General features: G+C 35.1%; 1 protein-coding gene across 4 annotated transcripts in view; it reads left to right on the forward strand.

Annotated features, from left to right (window-relative positions):
- The window catches only part of GPATCH2 (G-patch domain containing 2), a 173,730-nt gene that overhangs the window by 136,858 nt on the left and 13,975 nt on the right, over positions 1–22,897 (forward strand). For all 4 annotated transcript variants that reach the window (XM_039530865.1, XM_039530862.1, XM_039530860.1 and 1 more), the window contains 2 exons: positions 657–727; positions 18,236–18,318. In XM_039530865.1, the coding sequence (XP_039386799.1) occupies positions 657–727; positions 18,236–18,318 (154 nt within the window). The remainder of the gene's footprint in view (positions 1–656; positions 728–18,235; positions 18,319–22,897) is intronic.

Below are 22,897 nucleotides of genomic sequence, written 5' to 3' on the forward strand. Positions count from 1 at the left end.
GTCTAGAACCTACATTATTTTACTTACCAGTGCTAGCTAATAGCTAAAAGTGTTAGGAAGATTGGGTATTTAGCTTTTGTTGTTACTCTGAAAATTTCAACTTTTTGGGTCTCAGCAGAGTTTATAAGCATTGCTTAACTGATAGATACCAGTGCTAATCAGGGAAGTTTTTTAAAGAGAACTTCTCTATCCCTTTTCATAATAAAGAGAGTTTTGAAGGTGAAAGTTATTGATGAATGATTCTTAAAAATTATAGACTTTTCACAGTTCAGAGTCAGGGTAATATTTGTGGAACTCTGAAATTCTTTGCTTTCAAATGTTTTTTTGAACTACAAAGTTCTAATAATGTTGGGTTTAAAATTAATGGATATGTAATTATAACCTTAACTCTACATGTGTCTTCACAAAATTGTATTAAAATGCTGTAATGACTGACCATGAATTTATCAAGAATGCACTAAGTCCCCAACTTTTAACATTTTCTAATGATCTTGCCATAGGAGACGCTGTTAAAATCTATAATTTATAACAGTAAATTATAATACCTAATTTACTGTTAAAAAATAAAAACACAAAAGATGACAAAGCTAGGATAACATTTAAAAAAAATAAAAATGGCTTTGTTTCCAACACAATTGTGAATGTTTTTTGTGTAGCTTCAACTCCTGCGGGATAACCGATCTGAGAGAGGACACAAGAAAAATATTTCAGTAAAAACAGCTAGCAGGTAAGATAAAGGTGAAAATATACTTTAAAATCACTAACTTAATTATCATTTCCTATCTCCCAAAATTTTATGTAGTGATTGACTCCATCCTTGATGGGCTTTTTTTTCTATCTGTAACTTCATTTTTATAGCTTCTTCTTTGTAATTTTAATCTTTTGTCAATGTTTGTATATTGGATTGATAATTGTATCAAAGTAACTTATTCACTCTGACTATAATCATTTTATTAATCAGCTAGATAAAATGGGTGACCAAGTAGGTTTCCTGACTTTGCAGTATAACTCGCCCCCTGGAGCGCTGCTTTACCGTGTTATATCCGAATTCATGTTATATCGGGTCGCGTCATATCGAGGTAGAGGTGTACATCATCTTCACACACTTTATAAGACTCTTTCATCTGTTAAATGTATTCCAAGGTAAACCAATATTATTTTAAAGATGTTTGAAAGCAATTTCCTGGTAAGCATAGTTCGGAAATCATATTTATGCTTAGAACAACAGTATATAAAGAACATTGTCTTCCATTGAGCTGAATTCTCTCCATAAGTACATATTTAGGGCCTGATTCTCCTTTCCCTGCCACCATCCAAAATCTTAACAATTTAATAGTTTACCTTTATAAAAGTTGTTATATAGAGTTCTTCCATTTGTTTATGTGAAAAACAAGCATTTTTTTCAAGTGTAAGAATGAACCATAAGTGTAACCAAACTATTGCCTACACCTTTTAATCAATAAAGCTATAACTGTTCTTCTTATTGCAAAACTGGAGTTGCAAAATGTATTTCTTTGTGTAGTTTCCACACTGGCTTATTTCTAGTCATGTAAATATATAGTGGGGGGGGGGGTGATGGTGTTCTGAAAGACATTTTTTCTTAATACTTTTTTATGTTTGCCTTGACTTTTCTTACACCTTCTGGATGAGTGACCACAGTTCTTGTGTCAGCATGTGGGAAAAAAGTAAAGATTAGAGACCTACATTGCACTAGATCAATGAATTGTGGAATAATTTACTCCAGAACTGTATCAGGCAGGTAAGAAGGGATAAGCACTCAATCGGTCTGTTAGTCTCTTTTTTTCTGTGCAGTAGTGTTGATACACTCTGGAGGAGCTTAAGTATATTGGGTTGCTCATAAAAGAGATAACAAACATTAAAATTTAAAAATGAAGATGAATTTCAACCCTATGTACATTAAATATAGCCTCAAAGCAAGACGGGGACTGTTCAGTTTAACAAAGAGACAGCTAAGGGGAATATAGTAGAGAGCTATAAAATCATGAATGGTATGGAGAAAGTGAATAGGGAAGTGTTATTTACCTCTTCACATAACACAAGAACTAGGGGTCACTCGATGAAATTAATAGGCAGCATGTTTAAAACAAATAGAAGAAAGTACTACTTCACACAACACACAGTCAGCCTATGGAACTTGTTGCCATTCAATGTGAATGCCCGGTATATAACTCAATTTAAAAAAGAATTAGATAAGTTTTTGGAGGATAGGTCCATCTATAGCTATTAGCCAAGATGATCATGGACACAACCGCATGCTTCAGGTACCCCTAAATACCTGACTGCCAGAAGCTGGGATTTGACAACAGGGGATGGATCACTCGATAATTGCCCTGTTGTGTCCATTCCTTCCGAAGCACTGTCAGAAGACAGGATTCTGGGCTAGATTAACCATTTGTATGACTCAATGTGGCCATTCTTATTGACAGATTACCAAATTTAAGATCTCCTTTTTTTGTTTGTTTGTTTGTTTTTTGTCTTACATAGCCCTAGAAGAGTTTGTCTATGCTGTAATGTATCGATTTAGGAAAACAAAATTACAGACAGCCAAAGTACTTAAACTTCTAGAATAATTTTCATTATTTATAATGGTCTTCATTATTTTTTAAAGTATCTGCACATTAAGTGCAATAATTATTCAATCCGTTTTTTTTCTTCTGGCTCACAGTATTATAAATGGGATTTCTGTTACGTACATGTATTGAGAGGCTGAAGGAAAAAACAAGACAAGATTTGCTGCCACTTTTCCAGATATGATAAAATAACTTGATCATTCATCACTGGCTCCCAGAGATTGTGTGAACTCTGTATTTTTAAGAACAAAACACATTTCCTGGCCCTCAGTTCTTTTCCATCACTAATGTAGAAGTGCTGACATCCGTACCTCCTGGGGAAAAGAAAAGAAAAAAAAAAAAAAGACAAGCACTCAGGAGCCTGAGTCTATCTGTTGTTCCTCTTTTCTGGGAAGTCTGCTGTTCCTGAAGGCCACAGGAAACAGCACAGCCTGAAACAGGTCTCTTTACATCCCTAAAAGAGGGAAGCCTGTTAGGGATGGAAGCTGGGGAAATGGTACAAGAGACATAGTGGATAGTATGAAAGAAAGATACATGATAAATGTTAATAAGAATATTGAGCATACATTTTCCAGGTTTTCTGTAACCCACCAACCCTTTCAAATCTCATTCCTGTCCAGACTTCTAAATATTTTGGATAGGTTGGAAAAAATAATGCATCATCTACATTATATTTTTGTGATTTTATTTTATTTTAGAATTCTGTGTAAATTAATAATGAAATGGAGGGCCCTAAAATGAGAAAATTACACAAAATGTGATCAGAGATTTGAAAAGCATATTTTTGCTTGGGATGTAGAAATATTGAGTTCAGCCTTCTTTCCATCAGGTCATAAAGAAAATCCCCATTTACATTAGAACAGAACTCATTCAGTTTCTGATGATACAGATCACTGTATTTTGTTACACAGATGTGACAAATAGAATTACAGCTGCTCTTTATTTGATCTTCTAAAGAGACAAAGATGTGCAAGGATGCTGTCTGCTCCCTTTTTCCCACCATGTCATCTGTTGTTTGGGAAGGAGTCCTAATTTGCAGCAGATACAAAACTATTTGTCGTGTTGCAGGTTTGCCAAAAATAAATGAAACCATTAATTACTACATTTTTTGAGCAGCTGTTAATAGATTGGGATAAGAAAACTGTACATTAGACTACTGGTTAATTACAAGAACTATAATTGTTTAATGTGGCTTTTGTGGAATGAAATTACTGTACCAGAAGATGTGAACTGTCTGTTTTTAGACACTGTACAGGAAAATGAACACATAGCTTTGTATCAATATATCTAAGAATTGGTATATTTTATACAATAATTATTCACTGTTATCATCCTACACATTTATTTATATGCCCAACAAACATACATTAAACTGGAGTTAAGATTGAATATATATCTGTAATTAAAGTATAAAAAATTACAGAGATGTTGTAATAATTCAGATACAATCCACTACAAATACAGGAAATTGAGAATTAAGGTTAAACTTAAAAGTGTATGTTAAGATAGAAACAGATAGCTAAAGTACTCAGACAATCTTAACTCTTCTTTTAGTGACATTAATGTTATTAATATGGTTATTGCATATACATAATAGTGTTTCTAGTTGCAGATTAAATTAAAATGATTTTTAAAGACACCACATTTTTCCTCATGGTGTCACCCTCAAAGGGAATGGTATACTATCAATGGCTACCACTTTCTCTGTGGCAGCTAGGATTCAGTCTAATTGAGAAAAATAGAAGATTGCATCCGTTTTGAAAAAGAGCAGTTTTTCATGGAATTCTCTGTAGTAGAATATTATTTGTCAGGCACTGCAGTAAAAGAGACTTTCAGTTAAAAAGAATAATAGTAAAAAATGAACTGTAATCCCTTTTTTAAAAACCTTGGAATATGGCCCACGTATAATATTTCAAGAAGTTTTAACTATACGGAAACTTTGAACAGTCTGTTCTTCCATTTAATAAGATAGCATGAGAAATAAAAATCATCTGATATTGGGTGCTTAATTTCTTAAAGAACATATTTTTAATTAATTGTAACTCATAAACTAATTAATGGATGTGATTGGGCACAGAACAAATGTTCTGGGATTTTACCAAGTGAATATGCTGTCATTTGGGGGAAAATGCACTGTATTCTTTATATATAAGAAAGTGGTTAAATTCTTGCTTTGAGTGTAAAACTCAATTGAGCTTTAACTGTGGATTTGCAAGTGGCTCCTCAGTACTACTGCTTTAGCCATATCGAGCATTTTACCGTGATCTACACAAATAGTGGGAGGTGCTGAGCAGTTTTGAAAATCTGACTCTTGAAGTCTGAGTAAAACTCACTTGTGCTGAAGAGGGCTAGTCAAGACCCTCCACACCATTTAACCATTGTCTAGGAGCTATGCTGGGAAACTTGAGCAAATGTCCACATAGGAGTTCCTGCTAATCCCCTACACACCACAGAAAGGGTCTTGATGCCTGCCCTGCACCAGCACCAAACACAAGGATGGAGGCTAGCCGTGGGATTCATGTCAATGCAGTTCCAGTGGCCCCAACACCATTTGCAAGTGACATGTGTACACGCCCATCAGAGATGTTAAGTACATACTTGGACAGTTAACCCCTCACGCCACTGTGCCTACACTCTAATTTTAGCATGCTAGCTCATTCAGAACTAGTGGGGGTATGTCTCCTCAAGCTGGGAATTACACCCCCAGCACAAAGTGTAGATATACCTTTGGTGTAATGGGAATTCATGTTAAGAATGTTGGCACAAAATCCCTTTTCCTGGTTAGAGCAAAAGGGTTTGTTTGCCTTGGAATTTCTGAAACAGCAGGAGACCATTATCCTGTAACAACATTCTACTTCAATAACATAATCTCTTTGCTAACCACATTTCACAGATACTTAAATATGAACCATATCCATCTTTTTTTAATTGTTACTTGACATAAAAATCATAATACACGTTATGTTTAGAATTCTGTAATCTAAAATCAGTTGAGTGAACTCTCTTGATCATAGAGTATATCTTCTCATTCTTCACTTCTAAAAACAGATTAAATTAGGTTTTCCTTCACAGCCCTCATAATACCCTTTTATGGACATTTTAAGAGTCATTCTTGCAACATGAATTTTTCATTACAAATCATTCCAAGTCCTCTGTCTGAGCAGGTTCCAGTATTGTAGACACAGGAGTTTCCCATGATGAAAGGTACAAAATGGTGGTATTTCTTTGTGAGGAAAGCTATAGTCTTGAATGATCTGTTTTAATTTTGTTAAAACAGAATTTTTCTTTCCTAGCATTCTTTGTTGACTTGTTTGTGCACCAGGATATTGGTTTGGATTTGCCTTTGTCTAATTCATATACTTTTGATCAATTCCAACTAATGCCCAATTATATTACACTAAATTAACATAATTCAACAGATGTTGATATTTAAATGTTTTCTGGCATTCACGTCTTGGACAGCTGTCTTAGAGCTTGGGGAAAAGGCAAACGTTTAGAGTTAAATGCTGAACATATGCTTAAATTACTAATTAGAAAGAAGAAAAAACAATGCATTATCCTTTCTGAGGACAGTAAACCTCTAATATGGATTTTTTTTAAAAAGACTTTTAGTTCACAGTTAAAGTCCATTGGTCTCTGGAGATTGGGTGCTGTGGCATATACTGTGGAATTGGACTTGATTTCCATTTGGATTTGCTGAACGTGATGCCAATAGAGACTTGCTTCGTTCCGGTGAACTTGAATTAAGTCTCAGAAGTGCTGGAAAAAGACAATGTGAAGACACGTGTTAGAGTACTGTAGGTGGTGATGAGATAGTCCACTAACAAGAAATATTAATATTTTCCCATTTGTACTTAAATTGTGCTAATACTCCATTAAAACAAATGTCACTCTTACGTTTAAAGTTGCATTCTGAACAGATTGGCTTGATATGAAAGGAGTTTGACATAGAACAATGCTACTATCACATCTGTTTAACATTTAATAAAAAGAAAAAAAGTGCATCTTTTTGATGGTTAATGTAATGGTCTTCACACTGGTAGAGGCAGATGCTGCAATCTGTATTATGGTGGTAATGTCATTCTTATAAAACAAGTCTGAGGGGAAAGCTTCAGAGCTTATAAGTGAGTAGCTAGATCTAGGGTGGAATTCTGATTTCATCTGAACAGTGTTTTTGTTGTTGTTTAAGTGATAACACTTGGAAGGTTTAGAGTAAGAGTTAGAAATGAATGTTCTATATTTATATACAATATATTCTAACTCGTAAGAGTTGGAAATGAATGTTCTATATTTATATATAATATATATAATTTACTATAAAAAGAACGAGGAGTACTTGTGGCACCTTAGAGACTAACAAATTTATTTGGGTATAAGCTTTCGTAAGCTAGGACCCACTTCATCGGATGCATGGGGTGGAAAATACAGGAGCAGGTATAAATACATGAACAGATGTGAGTTGCCTTACCAAGTGTAAGGTCAGTCTAACGAGACAATTCAATTAACTGCAGGATACCAGGGGAGGAAAAATAACTTTTGAAGTGGAATGAGAGTGGCCCATTTCAGACAGGTTTCAGAGTATGTAGCTGTAAATACAAAATTATTTTGGCAATTTCTTTTTATTAATAATTGAAAAAGATTGCTATAAACACTTCTGTTAAATTTTGCAGACAATCCTAATTACAGCAGCAAGAGTCTAGTCAAGAGGCTGCACATATTACTAGTAACATGTACACTCTTTTTAGTTGTTTATAACTATATATGGAGTTTCTGAAAATTAGCATCGGAGGCCTCAGCCCAGGAATGATTTTTTTTTAGAACTGTCAATTAATTGCAGTTAACTCACGAGATTAACTAAAAAAAAAAAAAATCACAGTAAAAAAAAAAGCGATTAATCTCAGTTTAATTGCACTGTTAAACAATAGCATACCAATTGAAATTTATAAAATATTTTGGATGTTTTTCTACATTTACAAATATATTTAGTTCAATTACAATACAGAATACAAAGTGTACAGTGCTCACTTTATATTATTATTACAAATATTTGCACTGTAAAAATTCACCTCATACAAGTACCGTAGTGCAATCTCTTTATCATGAAAGCGAAACTTACAAATGTAGATTTTTTTGTTACATAACTGCACTCAAAAATAAAACAATATAAAACTTTAGCACCTACAAGTCCACTCAGTCCTACTTCTTGTGCAGCCAATCGCTAAGAGAAACAAGTTTGTTTACATTTCTGAGAGATAGTGCCTTCTTCTTATTTACGCCAGTGAGACATTGTATAATGTCACTGAAAGTGAGAACAGACGTTCACATGACATTTTGTAGTCGGCTTTGCAAAGTATTTACGTGCCAGATATGCTAAATATTTGTATGCCCCTTCAAGTTTCGGCCATTGTTCCAGAGAGCATGCTTCCGTGTTGATGATGCTTGCTTTTAAAAAAAAAAAAAAGCGTTAATTAAATTTGTCTTGGATGATGACCCAGCATGTTCGTTTTAAGAACAGTTTCACTGCAGATTTGACAAAACGCAAAGAAGCTACCAATGTGAGATTTCTAAAGATAGCGGCAGCACTAAACCCAAGCTTTAAGAATCTCAAGTGCCTTCCAAAATCTGATCAGGACAGGATGTGGAGCATGCTTTCAGAAGTCTTAAAAGAGCAACACTGATTTGGAAACTACAGAACCCAAAACACCAAAAAAGATAATCAACATTCTTCTGGTGACATCTGACTCATGATGATGAAAATGAACGTGCGTTGGTCTGCACTGCTTTGGATGATTATTGAGCAGAACCCATCATCAACATGGACACGTCCTCTGAAATGATGGTTGAAGCATAAAGGGACATAATCTTTAATGCATCTGGCACATCAATATCTTGCAACGCCAGCTACAACAGTGCCACGAGAACGCCTGTTCTCACTTTCAGGTGACATTGTAAACAAGAAGCGGGCAGCATTATCTCCTGCAAATGCAAGCAAACGTGTTTATCTGATGCCTGGTCTGCACGGGGGGGAGGTGGGGGGGGGAGGGATAGATCTAAGTTACGCAACTTCACTTAGATCGACTTACTGTGGTGTCTTCACCGTGGTGAGTCGATTGTTGCCACTTCCCCATTGACTCCACCTGCGCCTCTTGCAGCGGTGGAGTACAGGAGTCTACGGGACAGCGCTCTGGGGTTGATTTATAGCATCTAGACTAGACGTGATAAATCGACCCCCGCTGGATCGATCGCTGCCCACCAATCCGATGGGTAGTGTAGCCGTACCCTCAGTTATTGGCTGAACAAGAAGTAGGACTGAGTGGATTTGTAGGCTCTAAAGTTTTACATTGTTTTATTTTTGAATGCAGTTTTTTTGTACATAACTCTACATTCGTAAGTTCAACTTTCATGATAGAGATTGCGCTACAGTTCTGTGCTTGTATTAAGTCAACTGAAAAATACTGTTTTTTATTTTTATAGTGCAAATATTTGTAATAAAAATAAATATAAAGTAAGCACTGTACACTTTGTATTCTGTGTTGTAATTGAAATCTATATGTTGGAAAATGTGGAAGACATCCAAAATATTTATATAAATGGTAGTTTATTATTGTTTAACAGCATGATTAATCACAATTAATTTTTTTAATCGCTTGACTGTCCTAATTTTTTTATCTTTGATTTTGACTTTAGGATTTAGATAATATAAATACAAAAGCAAACACAGCTGGTATACCCTATTTTTGCATTTAAAATTGCATCAATTCTTCTAATTCCATGTGGTAAGCAATTTGTTCATAGGGCCTACTTGTTCTTGGTATTTTGGTTTTAAAATATTGATTTTCAAACTGGTTACTTTGTACTAAAGATATCTGCAATATATTTTTTCATGGAATTTTGCTATTGGTGGCACATTATACTAAATACTTAATTTTATGGTAGATGAAAATGGCTGAGTTGCCTTTTAATAATACACCTCTACCCCGATATAACTCTGTCCTTGGGAGCCAAAAAATCTTACCGCATTATAGGTGAAACTGTGTTATATCGAACTTGCTTTGAACCACCAATGTGTGCAGCGCCCCCCCCCCCCCCCGGAGCACTGCTTTACCGCGTTATATCCAAATTTGTGTTATATCAGGTCGCATTATATTATATTAGAATGTTTCATTTAAAAATGCTTAATGTATTTATCTGCTACCTAGTTCTTTGTTGACTCCAGGCACTGGAATGTAGAGTTAGTCCAATTCACCATACATTCAGTCTGGCTACTGCACATTTCCACTGAGCAAAGCCAATGAATATAAGCCATATTCCCCATAGCAATAGGTTCTGATATGAGTGATTAGGTGATATTCATAAATGTGTTTATTGAAGCTGTAATCAAAATCTCCATCCACATGGTCGTCAAAGCCTGATCCCTCTTACTTCACACCGTCCGTGTCAGTTTTTACTGGTTCTATAAAAACTGTGAAATTAAGTATCTAATCCCTGTCATTCTCCACTTAAGTAAGTTTGGATGTATGTGGCTGTAAAGGAAAAACCCTTGCCCTCATCTATAGCCTGAGTGAAAGGAGCCAAATACCCCCCAAAATCAACTGTTGGAAAAGGGGGGAACAAATTGCTTGAGAACAAAGCAGCTGTCAGAGTGACATCAGTAGAAATTAGCTGGTACTCTGGCACTTCTTGCTGACACTGACTGTCCAAATCACCGCCACAAATGCTATATAGCTTTTTATGACAAACAACAAAATAGATTTCAGACATTGATTTGACCTAAAGTTAGACAAATCCAATCATACTGGGTGACATCTATCTCAAATATTCCTAACAAAATGATACAGAGGCGTGTTGTTTTTTTAAAAGAGAAACCTATACAATAATACTATCAGGTGAGGTCCAAATTCTCCATCTTTACAGAAACAATTTTGATCATTCTTATTTGTCTTTGTCTACAGAAGCACTGTTGTCACAGCCGTGAGCTATGCACTTACCAATACTGCACTCGCAGTATCCTGCTATATGAAACGTGTATGGATGGGGGGAGAAAAAAAACCCTGCGTACTAGATTTCTGTGAGACAGCCCTGCAGTAATTAGTATATCAATTACTTGCTGTTCAAATGGAGACCAGGCAGCCAAATGCATGGGATTGGAGCACAGCCAACAGTGCCCCTTTGCATCTTAAAAAACTAACTTTAAATCTTCCTTTGCTAAGGTTGTGTCTACACTGCCACTTTCAGCGCTAAAACTTTAGTCGTTCATGGGTGTGAAAAACACCCGCCTGAGTGACAAATGTTTTAGCACTGAAAAGCACCAGGATAGACCATGCTTTATCACCAGGAGCCGCACTCCTGGCAATAAAGCTACCACCCGGCAATAAAGCATGTCTACACTGCCCACGTCACAGCGCTGCCGCGGCTGTGCTATAACGTGGGCAGTGTAGACATGTTACAGTTCACATCTTGGGAAAGTGGGAGATGCATGTTCTGACTTCAGTCAATTGATATTATTTAGTGTTATAAACTTTGGGTTGTTTTTTCTCTCTCCCCTTAAATATCTATATAAGGATTTTTCTTCTACTTTCCACAGAGAAGCACTCCCAAATCATGCAGGTTAGAGCAAGGCAGACCCTATCAGTAACAGTGACAGTTATCCTTCTGTTGGACAGACTGACATCCTCTAGATGACTGGAAAAAGTCATAGAACAAAGGGACTATAAAAATTGGTACTATAGCTCTGTGCCACAAGGGAAAAAGGGGTTGAGACTTAAGAGTGAACCCTTTCTAATGAACCTGTTTGCCACTGCTTTGCATATATATTGCTTTGCATCATACATCTCTTCCATTTTGTAGTACCATATTGTGAAGGTGCCATAACTGTACCATAGTTAGTTGTGTTGAGATGTGCATTTGAGGCAGGATTATACCTCTTTATGTATGAATAATATTATGTACTGTCCCCAAACTTGCAGCACTAACTAGCTGGTGAGTAATTTCATGTAAAATGTTACAGTTCTATTGGGATATTATTTTTAGAAAATGTTCCCTAATACTAGAAGGTGATTGCACGGAAGGTTGTGACTTTGCATAAGCATCCAAACTTTTGGAAGCTTAATCAAACTGAACCACTGAAACTTGTGTTGGTCCCACTACCTTACTTAGATACTAAGATGACAGGAAACTTAGAAATACCTACATGACATTGTTTAATGCTGTATACTGCTAAAGTGCTCAAATTGTGGTCCATGGTCCTCGGGTAGGTGATGAAGCAGTTGCTAGTAGTCTGTGGAGAACATGGACACCTAAAAATACATGTAAATACTGTCTAGTTTTCCATATAAGCAGTTGCTAATCGCCACAGAGTTACAACTGGAGGAGGCAGTCTATGCAACTTCCAGTCGGAGGAGGAGATGTGGTCCAGAAAGCAATCTCTAAAGTAAAATGTGGGCCACACTGTGTTTTTAAAAAAAAAAAAATTGTTGAGATCTTTTGCTATGCTGTTATTACATTAGGGACACTAGAATAATGAGACAGTGTGGTCAGGCTGTGCTCTTGTTCAAGAAAGATGGACGAGATCATCTACCTTCATTTTGAGTCATTTTATTGGCTTTCTTATGTAATATGTATTTATGAATCCAAATTCAGAATTGCTCCCCTGGTTTTAGACATTCTCCATTATCTTACTTCTCCTTATTGTTCTGACCACTGCTCCCCATACTCCCTTCCCATCTCATACTACACATCTGGACTGCTTTCTGTGACATGTCATAGTTGAGGAAGGAGGTTACTCATAGATCTCCTTTATCTTATGAGCTCTTCCCATACTTTCCTTCCAAGCCCCTGAGTCACTCTTTCAATCTCATCTTGACACCATCCTGTAGTGTGAAAACTAAAATTATTAGAGTAGAAATTAAACTTGTAGATCACCACCAGCAATGTCCAAACATGCCACCTAATGACATAATTACATTACATAATTACTATTTAAGAAATTGTTGTCAAACCATTTCAAGCTTCAAATGAGTTGGTCATCACGTCGTCCTGTCTCCACTCTCACCCAACTCTTTTGAAATTGAAAATGGACAAAGGGAGTGACATTTCCTCTTAATAATAAAGTCCTTAGATCCTTTTAAAATTCAAACCAGTCGACTCAACCTTACTAAAATCTGTTTCTAAAGAGCTTCAGTTAGTAACTTATCAAGCCTAGCACTAGCTACAGCATCCAGTGATATAATTATAAGAGTTCTACAGCCATCTGCAGGAACTCAATGATACTGTGCTAGGATAGATGTTGCTGTTTACAAAGTATTTCAATGCCCAAGCTGGGCGAAAGTGTTGTTAATCAGAATATAATGGACAGACAAGTATTGGGTGATATCAGTTCATTAAATTATGCTGTGAAAATTAGTTTTAAAGTGTTATTTCAGCATCAGTGTAGCATACAACATAATCTATGCTTTGCAGATCAGCTACACAGAAATCCAATAGGTAAGTATGTTTTTGAACAAAACATGAAAACTCTTCCACTCTTACCTCTGTCAGCAACTGCTACTTTCAAAGTTCAAGTTATATATAAAATTCAGTAAACCGGAGATCTCCATCATGTACAGATAATATGTGCCAAGTCATAGAGGTACAAAATGTAATCTGGCAAATGGCTTGATGTTTTGCTGAAGTGTAAACAGAAGTCCAAACAAACTGTGGGGAGGAAATGAGGTGTGCATGTATTAACATTGCAATTAATAGTGTAATTATAACACATCAAGAATAGTAAATAATATTGATCTCAAAGCATTACAGCTTGTGAGGAAAGCGAAAACTCCTAAAAGTAGGGTGACCAGATAGCAACTGTGAAAAAATGGGACAGGAGGTTGAGGGTAATAGGCGCCTATATAAGAAAAAGTCCCAAAAAACGGGACTGTCCCTATAAAAATGGGACATCTGGTCACCCTACCTAAAAGCAAGAAGACACTGGAGTAAGGTAACCAATGGGGATGTTGGAACAATGAGTAGACATGTAAAATAAATACATAAGTAAATGTGTTGTTTGTATTGCAGTAGTGCCCAAAAGCCCCTAATTGGAATCAGGGTCTTAGAAAATGTACTTGCCCATATGAAGACAACTGCTATACAAACTTAATTCTCAAAACACACCTTTGTGAAGTAGCTATGGAATAATTCCTACTTCCAGGGTAGTAGGGATGAAAATTAATTGTTTTTGGAGGAGTACTGTTTTTTTTTACATATGGAAAAATGGACAGGGTGGTTTCCACACAACAAGTCATAGGGGAGAACTATGGTATTCAGTCCACTGCGCTATACTGCTTTTTAATGACTGAAGTGAATACTAAATATAGAGTGAAATTCTAATTCCATCTGAATGTTAATAGCAAAGGCGGTGATAATACCTGAGAGCATCATAAATCCTTAAAAGTAGGAAAGAAGAGGTTAAAGAAGTAAAAGTCTGTTTTTTTTCTTTTTCTTTTTTTTCTTTTTGTTTTTATATAAAATATAATCATTTAACAAAACAATATATAGAGAAGTACATGCGCAAAGTGGAAATGGCATATAAAGGTCTGTTTTCTGTATCCGTGGTCCATGAAAGTAGACGGCCTCTTTCAAAGAAGGCTGGATATGGATTGAAATGTCAACATAAAACCGAAGGCTTTTTGCGCAGGAAAGGGTGGTGCTAATGACCGCTAAGATCTGATTAGCTCAAACTCTGACTTGAGCCGCTATGGATGGCTTTGGAAGCCGAACATTCATAGTTGCAGATGAGAAACAGCTCATTAAAAATATTGTATTAGCAAGAATACGGAGGTGATAGAAAAATAAGTTTGTATGGCAACAGTGTGGATGGAATGGTTTCTGTCTGGGGAATTTAAAAGATGTATCATTTAGACGTATTTCCCGAAATGATTATCTACAGGAAAAAAATGGGAAGGCAGACTGCCAGAATGGAGGGGGGGGGTAAAGAAAATTAGATAGCACTGAACAGTGGAATAGCCATGAACACTGGTGACTCGTGTTAGAAATGGCTGTCTCCACATTGATGAGGACAGCAGTTTCCGTAGTGTAACTTTTTTTTATTAATATACATGATTTTTGGTGTGTCGTCTTGTGCTATAGTACTATTACCACCTTTTCCCTGGAAATACTGTATATCAGAGGAAACGGAATAAAATCTGGCAGTAGATTTTTTCCATTCCTTTTTTGTTTAATATGTCGAGGCATGATAATAACAACGAAAATCTTGGCCTACTAGTGTAAGTTCACACCAGTCTGGCTTATGCAGCCTTTTTACTTCCCTCTGCCACAACTTTGCCGCTGCTATGACACTTGCAGGCCTGCTCCACTGTTGTGCAGCTGATGCCCTGTCCATGCTTATATTTTTCTTATTGACAGTGAGTGTTCTTGCCAAACGCCAGGGACCATAGTCACATCTGTTTGTCTCCCAAGCTTGTCTGAGGCTGCTTGGGAACACTTTTTATCCAGAGGGCAGCTTTAACTAGGCCTAATACTCTGAAAAGCCTCTATTTGTAAATGCATACAATGAGGCGACAAGTTCCTGTTGTCTTTCCTTTAAAATTATTCCATTTGACACTGCTTGCTCCAGTCCCTGTCACCAGCACGTCAAAAGCCAAGTTTTCAGGCAAGGTGGTCTTAACAAGTTTTATTTTTTCCCTAATAAAATGCCTAGTTTCCCACCAGAGCACTATTTATAAATAATAGCTTGCAGCAAGCTATGGATAAATAGAGAGAAATCAGGCAAATAGCTTTCTTCCTATTTGTAATCCTTGCTTTTGTGCTTTAATGTTAAGAAGCATATTGTTGAACCCCTAGCCAGACTGTGAGGGTCAGAGTTCTTTCTACGTCTACAATTTAGAAACGTAATATACATGAGCCAGTGTTTATGTTTGTAGCCAAAGTGTAATAGCTTGCTTTCTCTAAACCTTAGCTTTGAGATTAGGAACAGTTCTTTGTCCATTGCTCTTTAAAATGTAGCCTTTTGTCTTCCTGCGATTCAATCAACAATACATGTAAAATGGTAGTTGTAATCCCCTGTGTAAATAAATGCAGTGTTTGAAATTAATCTAGTTTTAGTCAAAGGTAAAATATTATTAGCCTCATAATGGACTGTGGATTTGAAAAAGTGTAATTGTTGCTTTAACGATTTCTTAAGAATATTGGTTAGTTTCTAGCATATAGAAACCTCTAGCTTTTCCTCAAAACCATAGCAAAGAAATAACCACTCTCACCTTGGCTAGTGATCAAATTGTTGTGCTTTGCAAAGACAAATGATTCATTTATGCTGAAGGAACAAGGCTGCCTTTCAGACATTCATTGATTTTGAATTAAAAAGTAACTGCTGTGTTCTACATGAAGGGTGACAACAATAACAAAGTAGTCCTTACTTAGTGTTATTTGTTGCAACTCCAATGCATGTGCCTGGAGAAAAGTGGTGGGACCTGAGTACCATAATCTTACTGATCAATAATCTAGATATCTCAATGCAGTGTAACAGGTAATCAATTCTGGGTAAAATTACTCAAGCACAGCTAGCTGATACTCTTGTAGCTCAGGTCTTGAGGTTCAATTGGCTGACTTTATTAATTTTTATCTTTCATCCTACTTGCATCCTTGGGTGTTGTGGGTTTGGTTTGGTTTGTTTTTTGCTCCCTTTTCCCCCTCTACATAGGAATGCTGGAGAAAGAAACACAGATTTTGCACTCTACCTAGTAAGAGACATGTCCAGGAGACTCTTACAGTCCAAGGCCCTGCAATAACATAATGGGATATGGATTTGGGGAAGAGGGAGCTGGTGATCCGTGTTTAGTATTCATTGGTAATCCTATTTCTTGATGATTATAAAAAAAAAAAACTACAATGAGATATGAAGGTCTTCACATTTTTATCTGTAGCATATTCATTTTGAATAAAATGAGGACATATATCAGTTTAGCAGTTAAGACAGTTCCTAATTTTAATATTATCCATTCCTTTATTTTAATTCTGATATTTAGTTTCAGTAAATATATTCTATGAGTGATTTAGTTGCATTATGGATATCAGAGTCAAATGAGTAATCAAGATAGTAGAAGCCATTCTTGAGGAGACAGTTCTCCCAAGTGTAATATGACTGGACTCATAACCCATTCTCTATATTTTAGCATTTTTTTTTAAAAAGCACACACATACCATGTTAATGTACTTATTTAAATGGTTATGTTAATAGAATATATAAAACATAAATTAAAACCTGCAAGTTTAATAACAACTTTGTTGAAATAGCTTTTTGAATATTTATTTTGCCTTTATTGACCTTTTCTATATTTTATTTAAATTTGCAGTTTTCACTGTTTTTACATGTACTACCGGTTACGAAAGATTTGGGAGTTTAAAGAGTCTTACTATAAATGTAGAACTAATTGAAATTTACTCCATGATAGTAGGAGCGGGGGGAAAGGATGGTTTCACTATACTTAGCCTTTGGATTTTAAATTTTTATTTAAATTCAACTTGTGAGGCTGTTTCAAGGAAGAAAAGTCCATGTTAAAATAGAAAGTTTATTTAATCAATACTGAAGTTGTGGCACAATAAATGAATCCGGGATGTGCATTGGAGTATTTTATTTTTTAAATAACCCACTGAAGCCCCTCTATGTGAAATAGCAGTCATTACTACATTTATGTTAAAAAGTGGTTTTGTACCATTAAAGGTTAAACACTATGACCATTTTCAGCCCAGTTTTGTAGTATTTCGTTTTTTACAACATTATGCATGAAATCTGAAAATTCTTTTAAATCACATAATTAATGATCTGTTGCACAATTAATAATAGTATAGCTTAAAGAAAGCTTATGTGCAGTAAAGCAAAATTGATAAATCCTAGACTGAACCCAGGCCCCTTGAATGGGAAGATATTACTCTTCATTGTCACCAATTTACTAGATTTGTTTCCCACCTTGTGATTTAACAAAATTCACTAAGTTATAATTAAAAGAATCACAATATTTGGACTTGTGTTTTTAGATACTCTATAATGTTTAATACATCGCCATAAGTGCCTCTTCTTTTTCCCTTGTCTCCTAATTCTTCACCGAATGATGCAGCTAGCAGTATCTGTGCTGCTCTAAAGGAATGTCAAGTTACTTATAGCAAAATTACAATATTATTCCATATGCGTTTGAAGAATTTTCTGTTTCATGTTACCTCAGACATTCTTCATGTTACCTTAAAAGAAATTGATAATACTTTTCCTGTAATAAATGTCATTCTGACACTAAGGCATTAGTAACCAATTGATAACCTAGAACAATATTGTGATCTTTTTAGATAATTAATCTTAGCTATTTTCCTGTCAGAAGAAACAGTGTTTTATGTTGAGCTAGAAAGATTGCCAGTTTTGAAAATTAAAAAGCATTCCTTTTATATTATTCATTCAGGTAACAATTTATGATGCTGTGTTTAGATGCTGAGCGCTTGTCAACAAACATAATTATGTTTCGATATAAACAAGATTGGTGGCTTCAATGTGCAGCTTCATCTTCATTGAGAATGTTTTGATTTAGGTTCAGATTATACAAGCTGTGTATTTATGTGACATTTTTCCCCCTTTGTTAATAGTTTTCTCTGATAATCACTTACAGACAAACAAGTGTACATTTAGGATCATTGTGCATGGGAGACATCAAACGGAGAAGAAAAGCTGCACCCCTGCCAGGACCCACAGGTAACCAATTTTCCTGTAACAAAACCCCAAAAGTTAAATCTTTAAAATACAAAGCAGTAGGTCAGCAACACAGTAAAGTACATGATAAATTCAGCCACTCTTGAGATACCTTTAGGCAGGTAGTATAATAGTTAGTATTAGAGATTAAGAAATCAACTGACTTTTAATTGTTCTTTAGACATTTCCAATTTCTCAGCCTTTTCAAACATAGTACTTATTAAAGAAAAGTGATTTGGTTTCCCCCAAATTTAATGAAAATCTTAAACAAAAGAGATTACTATCCATATATACTCAACAACACAAGGTAGGAAGAGCTAGGGTATTTTTCCAATGAAGAATGTATCTGAAAACATAGAATAAATAGAATGTACTGTACAAGATTTCTTGGGCAAATCATTGAAAGTTTGGAGACAAGTATATGAAAGATATCTTCAAAATTAGTGCAGCACATTAAATGGCTAACACCTGCAAGTGCATTTTCAAAGATTTTTATAGATGCGAGGTCACAACCATCACATGCATTTTGCTGATGTTACAGCCGTGAAATGACTTTTTTAATACTTGACTGTGATTTACAGGATTCTCATCAGTTTGTTTATATTAACTATATATATTTAGACTGGTGAGGATGTGATTGTGCATCTTTTTGTGTCTCTCTCTATTAGTCTGTCTTCAAATATTTCACATATTTGTAGTATGTGAGTGTCAGGACTGCACATGCTAGTATATATTGCTATTTATCAGCTTATACTTACAGTACCTTATATACAGTGTGTACACGCATACAATTCTTTGATTGAAATCTGTCCTAGATATTCTTTAGAGTAACCAAATGTTTGCATTCTAGTTGAATGGCCCCCTTAATATTTCAGTGTTTCAAACAGTGACAAAAACAGACCAAGAACAGTCTCAGAAATAATACATCTTAGTGGAAGCAGTATAGAAAAAGAGAATGTCTGGGTCAGGTTCTAAGACTCTAAACATATCTGAAGTGAGCAGGAGAGGAGAGGATAATACAATTTAATGGTTGAGGAGAGGATAATACAATTATTTCTACAAAGTGATTTTGACTTCACAACTTTCAAGTACTAAAGGAAGTTGTTTTGTACAGAGTTGGTATAAAGTATAGTGAAATTTATTTTATCATACATTTTACTGTGGATTTCCACTGTTCACAAGCTAACTCCCCTGCATAGTTTGCAAAGCCAGTCTATTGATAATGAAGTTAATAAATATTTTATAAAAGCATTCAGTGTTTCTGATACATAGTGACATCTTCACAATATACAAGACATTTTTGGAAAGGATTTTTGTGTTAAACAGAGAGAGATACAGGGCCTTTTAAAAAAAAATACAAAATCATAGAAAGAAAAAGAAAAAGCCTTGTTTTTGCTACTATTTAACTAGCGTGAATTTATCTTTCTAATTCAAAAAAAGCAGTTCAATTTCCTTCTGTATTAGCTTTTGATAATGTGAAGTGTTTTTCTATGTTTAAAAAACCCCACAAAGATTCAAAGAAACCAGTATAAACTTGGAAAAACATTTAGTAAATTAAACAATGGTAGCTATGTTCACACAAAAATGTTTCAGAAATACATGGGTTCACTACCTCAGTTCACTCCATTACTACTCCTTCCCACAACTAAATTAATTTTAAAACACTGATATTTGTTTTGAACATTTGATATCATTATTTGAAGAAAGAAAAGGATTTACCTAATGTCATTACATTTCAACAAGGGATTTATAGTAGGACAAGATACCATTGTCCTGGTTGGGATTTTTCCCCAGCTGATCTACATAGTTAAAATATAGAAATAAAATGACTGGGATTAACTAAAAAAATAATATGGAAACATAAGAGTATAAGCTTTATCTTGGGATATGATGCACATACTTCAAATTAGTAAAGCATGACCTAGTATGTCATCCAGGTAGGTGAGCAGAACAGTTTAGTTCCATAATCCCAATCTGTGTTTCCAGAATAAAATTGCTTGGATAATGCATTTCCATAGCAATATGCACAGTATGTTTTATATATTTAGGATAAATAGTACCAAGGAGATTTACTGGTGATTGCTAATTAACTATGGAAATATGTTGTGTGTATTTTTGTGAACAGTCGGGTTAGCACCTGCTCCAGTACATACTCTCAGACATGTTACAAGGCTGTAGACTATTGTAGCTAGCACTGTTATTGGGTAAACATTTATTAATTGTGACAAGAACACCCAATTTATTTCAGTACTCTAGCTTATTTACTGTTCTTTCACCTTTGTATTTTATATTGAAAGAAAAAGTAAAATGAATATTGATAGAGTTAGATATTGATTTCTAAATTTATAGCCTGTTCTCAGCCTTGAGTCAAAGTCACATACCAATAGGTTTGTGTATATTAGTAACAAAGGATGTAGACTTACTCTTACAGCAATGAGAAACTGTTGAAGCAAGAAAGTTTTAACAGCAGTTTTATTGTTTGAAAAATATCATCTGTAAAAGTGAGGTAGAGCTGTGTTGAAAAGCAGTGAACAAAATAAGAGGAATGCTAGTAGATATGGGTGGGAAGGGAGTTTCTAGACAGCTGATAGCAAAACCAGTAAAGTCCTATTTTGCATTTTTTGCTATAATACATTTTCTGTTTTGGCTTGTTTGATAAAGCCTCCTCTTTTAATACTGCATGAACTTAGTTAATTAGTTTACCATCTAAAACAAGGGTGATTGCAAATAATGCGTACTTTTTACATGTGACTTCTATTTTTTAAGACTCAAAGAACGATTGCAGCACACTGTACATCATAGGCAACTACATTTTTTTCCCATCCAGCTTCTTCTATAGAAATTGATACCTTTTTAAGCAGTAAGTTTCAAACTACAAAAGCAGTTTAAGCAATGAAACTTGGGTGCATGTCATTCTGCATGACTTTGTGCTTGTTCCAACTACCTGAGTAGTCGTGCTAGTCAGTATGACACCCTAACACATCTCGTTGCAGTGACACAATGCCCTCAAAGTACATTATTTTTATACAAACTTTTTTCAGTATATTTAATTATTTAGTTTACCTGTCAGAGAAAATGAGCCTACCAAAACCATGTTCAGTATTAGTAAAAGTAATTAACAACCAACAAAATGTAATTATACATAAAATAAAGGATGGTATTAATAGTGTGTCCTTGAAATGTATGCACTTGAAATATTCACTGAAAGTTTAAAGATTGTCCATTTAAAAATTTCTAATCCATTCTGTAGTTGCTACAGAACAATTCTAAAAGTTTATACTCATAAACTGAATAGACTTTTTTTACCCAAGTTCTCTCTCTTGTGTTCTGGTTATCTTTCATCTTCCGTGTACCTCACTCTCTCTGAGCTCCCCAAGTGACTCTCTGGTCTCCATCATATTTCCTATATCCCTTTGATCCTGTTTGTTTTTTCTCTCATTTTAGAACCTCTAAACCTCAGAAACACACACTATTCCTTGTGCACAAATTCTGTTTGACATTAGTGGATTTCCATTAACATAATTTACAGACTATAGAACACTAATGCAAAGTAAAATTAAAAAAAAATGTGTGCATACTCCAGTAAATGGTTTTCAGAAACAAACAAATGGCTTTCTTCAGATTTTGTTCTTCAAATTATCATAAAATGATAGAGCACAAATGACTAAAACATAGAATGTATAGGGAAATATAAAAGGCATCACACAGAACATTATCCCATGCATCTTAACAAATATTGATCACTTTTTTGTAAAAGCAAATTTTAATTGTAATGTCTTTTTCTGGGCTGATGGTTTGCATGTCACACTTCAAGATGATACAATTTGAAATGACTGAGTTATAAACCTAATTTTTTAAAAAATGTGTTTTAAAGAAAAACCTGACAGATTCTTAATTATAGCGGCCATACCGAGCACCGTTATAGTGCTGTCATGACTCACTTTAACAAGGTAATCAAAAGGCTAAAGGTTTTCATTCCTTTTTTTAAAATTGCCTGTGGAGCATCTAAGCAAACTATTTTGCTGATGCTTAATGTATCAGTGATTAAAAATAAGACCTGAATATCTGCAGTGCCAATATGATTATTTGAAAAACGTTGTGATTACACCTTTGTAACAGAGGTTGCCCAGGCTAAGCTTGTGGGGAAGGTCAACTTTCTGGGATAGTTACAGATAAATGGCAGACTTGGGCTTACCTAGATAAACTATGGTTAAATTTTCAAAACACTGAGTATGAATTGTTATTTAAATTCCCCGTTGCTTCTATGTGAGAAATATAGAATATGTTCCATTCAGCTTAGAATTGATGTCTAAGTAATATTGCATGGTAGTATGGGCAAAGGTTTTTTTTGTTGTTTTTGTTTTTTAAGTTTTTGTTCGACTTGTTAAAGTTACTAGGTGAACAGTGCTAGAGACAGAAGATCTTTGTCTGCAAACAGGATAAGTATAGCACTTGAACCAGTAATGGAAGCTTCTCAATCCTGGTCTGCCTTGTGCCTTAACCCTGATCTTAGAAGGACCCTTTCTAGGGATGAGAGAGCATAGCTGTCTTCATGTTACCATTGTAATTTAATTTTGAAGGA

The sequence above is a fragment of the Mauremys reevesii genome, linkage group 3 (assembly GCF_016161935.1).
Source record: "Mauremys reevesii isolate NIE-2019 linkage group 3, ASM1616193v1, whole genome shotgun sequence".
Lineage (NCBI taxonomy): Eukaryota > Metazoa > Chordata > Testudines > Geoemydidae > Mauremys > Mauremys reevesii.